The following is an 8,527-nucleotide window of genomic DNA, read 5'->3' on the forward strand; positions in this document are numbered from 1 at the left end:
CCTTCAAATAGTCTCAAGAGAGAAGGTTAAAAATGGATAGTGTTGTCAGACACCATCTGTTATTTGTGTATGATTTCTAATTGAAACTTCAATAACCTCCTCGTTTACCAACTGTTTGGAATCATTTTACGTCTGACGCGTTTTCCGTGAATAATGATGATGAACTTCGGAATGATCATATGCCTTTTTCCGTGCAGGAGTGAAAGCATTTCAATAGTATAGAGCACAGTTATTTCTACATATATTTTGAGGTATTTGTTTATTTCATTACTTTGTGCGTGTGTTTCACTGCAAAAACATATGGTGTTTACCCGTTCGGAAAACAAGTCCTGAATATTTGAAAACGCGGCATTATTCACGCATTTTTCTGACATTTTCCGACATGAGAATCCCAAGTTTTCCCGTTGTTTTCGAGTCAGCGAATTGGAGTACTCGTTCCATTATCCAGCAGTTTTCTTTCACTGTTAACTCTACGAAAGCGATTGTTTTCGTGGTGTTAAGAATGCGGTGTCAGATGGGAAAACGGTTTGTATTCGTTGCTTACTGGTGTTTTCCAGTAACAGAAGATTGCTTTTACACAGACAGAGCGTTTTCTTCCATTTTCCTAGAACAGGAAAATGCGTAGAAAACGCTTGAAAACTACGTGTCGTCCAACGTTCACGGGTTGGTTAACGTAAAGAAATGCCATGTGTTCTGGCGTTTTTTAGCTGTTTGCGTTGAGAAAACGCAATGTTATCGGTGATTCACGGAATACAGTTATTCCCATGCATTTTCAAGTAGTTGCCGTTCGATTATTGTGCGAAAAATGGTATTTATTCCTATATTCATGGCTGTTTTACACCGTTAACCATTTGGACATCTATAGATATGTTTATTATACATACATGTTTTGGTGAAACCCTTTTTTCTTTGATGAAGAAAAAAAAACAAAAAAAAACAATAACAACAACAACAAAAACAGCCACATCGTTTCACCAGAGTATGCCGGTTTGAATCAAACAAATTATAGCGTGCAAACCTTTGAGTGCAGCTGTTTGTTGCTTCAAAGAATCGTTTACGATCAAATGGAAGGAAAGTTGTCAAACAAATAACCAGCACCTATACTCAAGGATTTTCGTTTGGAAAATATAGATTGTACTAAATATCAACTCATATTTGTGACAGGGAGATTTTGTCGAAGACATTCTTTTCGAGCTGAAAATAAAAAAACTTCCTCACCGTTTCACTCATCGGCTCTTCGTGTGTTTGTTTTTGTCGGAAGATAGTGCTTCCGGTTTTTAATTTAACTCAGTTTGATTGGTTACCTGCTCATCTTCGGGAAATGAAGTGACGCGCAACTAATCAGAGGGTGTTCTTCTTTTCAACAGCCTCTTCGGGCAGGTTTCTTCTTGTCCTTTCTCCACCCCCTACTTCCACCGTCCACTCTAAAACCAAATCAAACATGGCTGGTCGGAAAAACGATCGCGAGCTTACAACGTTAGCTCGCCCTAATAAGACGCCTGCACTGCAGGTTAGGCTCATTCTGATTCTTGATAACGTAGAGTTTCCTCTTTAACAAAGGGCTTTACGAAACTTCATGAGATATATCACCCAAAATTTCCGTTTATAACAAGACAGCATCGACTAGTAAATGTTCGAGATTTTAGTTTGAAGCTATCGATGAGTCTGAAAGTTAAACAAACAAATAAATAGTCGTAAGAGAAAAGGTTAAAAATGGAAAGTGTTGTCTTACACCATTTGTTATTTGCATATCATTTCTAATTGAAACTCAAATAACCTCCTCGTTTACCAACTGTTTGGAATCATCTTACGTCTAACGCGTTTTCCGTGAATAATGATGATGACCTTCGGAATGATGAATACAGGATTGAAAGCGTTTCAATAATATAGAGCACAGTTATTTCTACATATGTTTTGAAGTATTTGTTTATTTCATTACTTTGCGTGTGCTTCATTGCGAAACATATGGTGTTCACCGGTTCGGAAAACAAGTTCTGAATATTTGAAAACGCGGCTTTAATTACGCATTTTTCTGACATTTTCCGACGAGAAAATCAACCGTTTTCCCATTTCTTTCGAGTCGGCGAATTAGAATATTCGTTCCATTATCCAGCAGTTTTCCTTCACAGTTAACTCTACGAAAACGATTGTTTTTCTGGTGTTAAGAAGCGAGCTACTTTTAGATTGCAGTGGAGCCTTTAATAAACGATCACGCTGTATTTAGCGTTTTGTTGTCAGTCCCGAAATTTTGTTTTTTCCCTTTAATAACCGTAGTTTTCACCTCTAGTAAGCGTTCGTGGTCACCCTTTACTGAGTACCAGCGGCCTGTTTGTATTCTCCTCCACCTGTATTGAACGATCACTTAGAGCGGAACCACTTCAAATAGAATTAGTTATAACCTTTCAAGAAAAATTCGATTGATGTTTATCTCCCGAAATCAAGGTTAGTAATAGTTTTGGATGATTTTTTATACTTATAGCATAGGGTGACGTTTTAATCATTTTTTGTGAAAGCCCTATTCTGTATTGCCAGTCTTGAGCACTGACCATTTCCCGTGGGTAAGCGCTCGTTATAGGTTCGACTTTGTATAAATGTTTCCTTTTACCCTCTTCGCTTGACGAACGAGCTCGTAATAGCCATGATGCTGTTTGAATCGTGTCGTTATTACACCTATACAAATTTCATTTATTTTTATGGGAAAGTGAAGTACGTTTTCGAGGAAGAAATGTAACTCGTATTTCTTTAAAAACTGAGAAGCATTAGACATCGGGTGGCAAAGAGGTCTAAAAGATTTTACATAGGCTTATTGGAGAAAGTTTTGCAATAATTCCCTCCTCTACTAACGACAAAACAAGAGGATACAGAGGTCTGTATGCAGCATGACCAGCTTCTTTAATAAATGGAAATAGCTGTTAAGTGATTATCCTTTTCTTAAGTTTTGTTTTGAAGGTTTTAATTGAACGAAACAGGTCAGGCAGGGAGCGGTGACAGCGTGTGGTACAAGTCATCGGCTAAACTAATATGGTCAAATGTCTCTCTAAAAAACTGTAAAATCTATTAAAGCTCAGTGAGGTACTATGTGAAAAGAAAAGCGATCAAAGCTTTTTGCTTGGCTAGGCAAGGTGATATGCCTCTGGTCATAAAATAAATGTCACCGATTTCACAACAAGTGAACATGATTTAAATTTCAGTTTTCCAATTTCTATTGGCATATTTATTTGAATTTGCCATCGTGTAGGCTTAATCTATTTCGGATGCAAATACTGTGATTAAGTATGATGGATACCGCGCAGCATGAAAACAAGAGAAAAATAAACACCAGTCAATAGCGCCAATTTCATCACTAGTATCCTGTTTTAATTGTAAGGACGGGCGTTACAAAGTGCGAAGAGTTGGTTACAAAGTGCAATAAGGTTCTTACAAAGTACGACAGGTATTACAAAGTGTGACGATTTTTAAAAACCTCGCTGCTCTAATAACTAAATATCATCAGTCGATTATTCTATGATTATTCAAGCAGATGTTTTACGCGGGAATTGTACTGCAAATTTTCAAACTACAAAGCTTCTTCAATGTTGCTCCATTGATTATTCTTGTTTCTTTTTTTTGTGTGGCTCAACCCTATCAAGTTTTCCGAGTGCCTCATATTTTTATGTATACTACGAAAAGTTGTTGAATTATTTTCTCCCATCAGGTTGGAGTCTTAGCCTTAAAGACGCAGTGACTAATTGAATTATGAAACTTCTCCATATTCTTCTGTTCCTGGTTTACTTAAAATTTTCTACGAATTCTGAACAAAAAACGCAGTGCAGGTTCAAAGTCGCTTTGCTGAACACTCCTCCTTATATCATGAGCGGAAGTCTCGATCCAGGATTTATGTACCAAACCATTAAATGGTTTGTGGACATGGCTTGCTTTAGTAGACAAGCAAGCGACCCAACAGCTTGCAATATGGATACCATCTTTGCGCGAAGTCAAGATGAAATGTCAAATCTAATGAAAACCAAGCAAGTGGATTTCACTTTTCCCTTTCAAGCTAACCATAAGATAGACGATGATGGACTGCCTAATGTCACACTGATCCGAGCATTTGTGTCATTTGGCAGTTCTCTAATAGCAAACTTAAAGAAGTGTGAGGAAGAATCAGAGGAACAGCTGTTTGCATCTATTACGTCACAATGGCCAATTCTGGTTTGTATGATGTTACTGTCAGGAGTTTCAGGAATACTCGTATGGCTTTTGGTAAGAACATGGATTTATGTTGGTCATACAGTACCACATAGGCTTACATAAGCCGCACGTTTGGGCGATGGGACACGACAGAATTCTGAGAAGATGCCTGGAGGTTTTAGGAAAACTTTAATGAATTTTGTTTTACTAGTCATGATAATGTGCATCTGACCTCTTGATAGAATGGAATCAATGCAGCATTTTTTTCCTGTTCTTTTTTACGAACGATATCAATTTCTTTTGGGATAACTCCCAGTTAAAACACCCCAACATTTTTTTGCAGGCTATAAAAGTAGACTTTTCCTTCCTGATTGCAGGAACGCAGAGTTAACAAAGACCAGTTTTCACCTTTGTTTACGGCTGGTGCGCCTCAAGGATTTTGGTGGGCCGTGCTCTCCCTCACAACAGTGGGGTATTTCAATTCTGTTTAAGATAACTGCACTTGAAATTAAACGTATTTCTAAGTTTTTGACTTGAGTTGCGGTTTTTTATGATTACTCCTTTTCTAAATCAGGTACGGTGACGTAACTCCAAAGTCCTTTCTTGGCCGTATATTTGGCATTATCTGGGTTCTGGTGGGAGCAGTTATGATGTCATTGTTCACAGGCTTAATAATCAGTGCCATGCACGCCTCCCTTGATGGCACAAAATGCAAAGATATTGCTGGTAAAGAGGTGCGTATAAAGAAAAAAAAGTTTCATCTTAAGTGTTGCCAAAAAGGAGACAGATCTGGCCTTTAGTAGTAATTTGAAAAAAAAAAACCACTATGATTGTATCTTTTTCAGTCCTCTCTGAGTTCTAAGTACATGTAGCAGGAATCAACTCCCCATAGTTGTCGGTATTAATGAAAATTATTGTGTTTTTCATATCAGGTTGGTGTCTTAGCTCCTTTTCTTACAACCCAAAAAGTTGCTGAAGAGTTTGATGCAAAGATCATCAGTAAGTGAGAATTCATTTATGGTAACAATGAGCTGTAATGCCACAAATCATAGCAAGATTAAATGCCAACTAGTCAATATCATTTCATTACCTTCGTGGTCACACTAAAACTTTCTTAACAAGGGTAGAACTTTATTCTTGTCTTAGTTGCCGATATATTGAATGTGCTAAAACAAAAAGGCAATGAAAATTTGATAAATGATAACTATGTGGAGAAAAAACCTGAGGCAGGCTAAAAATTTCTTGATGGTCATTTGGCACACAGTTTTGAAGCGCATAAGTATCTGGAGGACACCAAAAGGCCAGGTAAGGAATTAAGCAATTAAGGTAAAGACTACGTTTAAGAAGACATAGCTGTCGGAATTTCTGCCTCAATAAAGTTCTCACATCCTTTATTACCACTGTGAATTTTACTGTCAATAATCAGGTAATCAATACTAACCGCACAACATGAACGGAGTTAGTTTTCATCAACAAACGACTTTAGCTCTTTAAACCCATTAACCTACGTTCCCATACTGATTTGATCAAGAAACTTTTAATCTACAGAGTTTGACTCTCTTCAAGAAATGCAAAAAAATCTTAGCCAAGGAGCAATTGGAAGAGTATTGTTAGATCATAACACAGCATTGTACTTTCTGGATAAATTTGGTTCGAAACAAAGCAGACAAATTAGAATGATACGTAACATCGATTATCCGATGGAGTATTATCTGGGGCATGTAAGCCATGACGTCACACCACTTGCAACAAGGTCACCAAATGAAACCAATTACTCCGAGGAGCAACGATTTAAAAGAAAACAAGAACTGTCCAGGTGCGGGAAGTATTTAAAAGAATTATCTACAGACTTGGTCGCGGTTGCTAAGGAAACTGCAAAAGAGCAACTTATTCCTGCTGAGGTACTTCTAAGTGCAAATGCTTTTCTAACTGTTCTCTTATGTGCGGCCGTTCAGGATGAACACCAGTGCATTTGCCTTGACTCGTTTAGTTTTTTTAAGGCTTAACTTCTCGCAGACAACAGACTCATCAAGGGTTAGGGTAAGAAATAGAGGTTTAATTTCATTATCTCAAAGAATACTTAATCCATTTTGCCTCACCTTCAAATATTCCTTTTCCTCAAACTCGGGAGTCGATAAACTATAGGGAGTTTACGGTAACTTAAATGTCAACTTACTTGGGTCAATATAAACCGAAAGTTTATTGGAAAAGTTACCACAGCTGATGATTTTTCCAAGTCCCTAGAAGTAAAGTTAAACATCATGAAATCGTACTAGTGGAACTAACAAGAACAGAACAATTTTAAAAATAACGCTTGAGGTCATTTTACTCGAGTAGAATAACAAATTGTGAAATGCAAATCATTTAGATCACATCTATGTTCTAAACACGAGTGTGTTTTTCTTCAACAATTTTCTGTATTTCTTTTGAAAGAAACTTTCAACTTTATCGAGAAATTCTAGTACAGAATGACTGAATCATAATATTTCCCTTCTTGTATTATTGATCTTTACAGAGCGCAAACCTGTCCGATGAAATGGAAGGGTTTTTTTCATCCGGCTCGAAAATGACCTTGTGGATGTTGATTTATCTTCTGGCGGCATTTCTCGGGCTGGTGTTTCTCGGTATCTTACTTCAAGTCTACTCCAAGTGTTACCAAGCCAGGGTGCACGCAGTAACAGAAGGTATGATTATCATTTATATATAGGCTGATACTGAGTGATATAACTATTTATTTTCACCCAAATAAAGCGAACACCTTGTCTAAATTTTAACTTACTATATCTTACGACTGAATTGAGCAATTTGACGTTTGCAGCAGTCCTAGGTCTTTCGATGGGAATGTCCTATTTCTTCATTAGCAAATGGGTAGGTTTCAGGGACAAGAAAAATAAATTTTCGTTATGAAAATAGGTTTTAAATTTTTTGCCTGTCAGTGGCAGGAAGCGGAAATTGAAAAGACCGCGGTTTCTAAATTTTGAAGTATTTAATATCAGTATCCTTTTCAATCCGTTTAATTTTTGATCCTCAATTCTTTTCTTTTTTCTTTGAAAGAATTGTGATCATGAAGTGACTTCTTAGGCAGCTCATTTAAGCTTGTGATCATTCATGCATGATTTAGATAAATTTTTGAGTAGCAAAATTATTTGAAGTATACGTGCATTTGTAGATTTTCCACACCGTAATGACGTATCTGAGAATCCCCGGGACAGGCACGTGGCTGACATGATGCAATATGTCAACAATTTAGAGGAGAGACTCAAAGATTCCATCGCAATGGAGATACAACGATAGAAAGAAGAGATGAATATGACCATCCCTGGCCAAGAAACCCCGACCTCAAGGAATTAAAAAAAAAATCGATGATAAGTCGCATCTGTCAACTGCACCTCATTATGGCCACCATCCTTTGTCTACGAGCATAATTTAAAAAATTTAAAACTTAGAGCGTTTGTATAACACCGTTATAATGTTTATATCCAACAAGATTTGCAACAAAACCTTCTTCTTTTTAGTCCAAAGTAACTTATGATTTTTCATTCGTATAACACACTTAGAATTTGTCATCAAGCACATGTAACACCCATCCTTAGATCGCGATCTGGCTATAATGACAGCGCTGCCCTAGCCCATTACGGGCCAAAGGCTATCGTTCAGTTCCTTTCAACGGCTGTTAAACTCAGCTCAGAGTAGCTTTAAGTTAACGACAAGGCAAAGGTAACACAATCATTTGAATTGACTATCTCACTAGACCCGGTGAGCAGGGTAACTGAGATACCTGAATGGTACTGGATCCTTGGGATCAAGTATTGATACTACGGGTGTCGGAGTAGTATACTGAAATAGTGAGCTCAAGTCTGGCCAAGGGCATACACCTATTTCAAAAAAGGTAGTCATCAGGCGATAAGTGTTAGGTCATTCCAAGACTGAAAGGAATCATGGGTATACAACTCAGTAAATAGTTCTTGCTGAGTGTTGTACATTTGTTTTTTCAACTGGATAACAGTTTTTCTGCATAGTATTCTGTTACAAACCGAACAAATATAGTATGAACCTTCCCTAATCTTACTTTGGAAAGCTGTGATCTTATGATCTAAATCATGTTTAACTGAGTTTCTATGGGCTTTCCCTTAGCTTGGACTTGTGATATGATCTTATCTTTGTCTGCAAGATCCAGTGTTTTATACCATTATGCTCTGCCAGACAAAAGTTTTTCTTTTTCTTTAGGATTCAGTGACTTATACCATGCTGCTCTTTTTTGCTTTTGTGCAGAATTGAGCGAGTTAAATCATTCTGCTCTCTTTTGTTTTTGTGCAGTATCGAGTGATTGATACCAAATTACTCTGCTAGACAAAAG

General features: G+C 37.3%; 1 protein-coding gene across 1 annotated transcript; it reads left to right on the top strand.

Moving 5' to 3' along the window:
* The first annotated feature begins 4,463 nt into the window (after nucleotides 1–4,463).
* On the top strand, nucleotides 4,464–7,464 carry LOC149036780 (uncharacterized). Its single transcript, XM_089188620.1, has 5 exons — nucleotides 4,464–4,904; nucleotides 5,103–5,169; nucleotides 5,719–6,071; nucleotides 6,686–6,854; nucleotides 7,340–7,464. The coding sequence occupies exons 1-5, from the start codon at nucleotides 4,818–4,820 to the stop codon at nucleotides 7,462–7,464; spliced, it is 801 nt and encodes a 266-aa protein (XP_089044746.1). The 5' UTR covers nucleotides 4,464–4,817.
* The last annotated feature ends 1,063 nt before the right edge of the window (nucleotides 7,465–8,527 follow it).

The sequence above is a fragment of the Pocillopora damicornis genome, chromosome 12 (assembly GCF_964200805.1).
Source record: "Pocillopora damicornis chromosome 12, jaPocDami1.2, whole genome shotgun sequence".
Taxonomy (NCBI): Eukaryota; Metazoa; Cnidaria; class Anthozoa; order Scleractinia; family Pocilloporidae; genus Pocillopora; species Pocillopora damicornis.

Bases quoted from the DNA above. Each gene is read 5' to 3' on its own strand.
- LOC149036780 (XM_089188620.1), top strand. From the start codon at position 4,818: ATGATGTCATTGTTCACAGGCTTAATAATCAGTGCCATGCACGCCTCC. The intron at 5,170-5,718 runs GTAAGTGAGAAT...TTTAATCTACAG, and splicing joins GTTTGATGCAAAGATCATCA to AGTTTGACTCTCTTCAAGAA. The intron at 6,072-6,685 runs GTACTTCTAAGT...TGATCTTTACAG, and splicing joins AGCAACTTATTCCTGCTGAG to AGCGCAAACCTGTCCGATGA.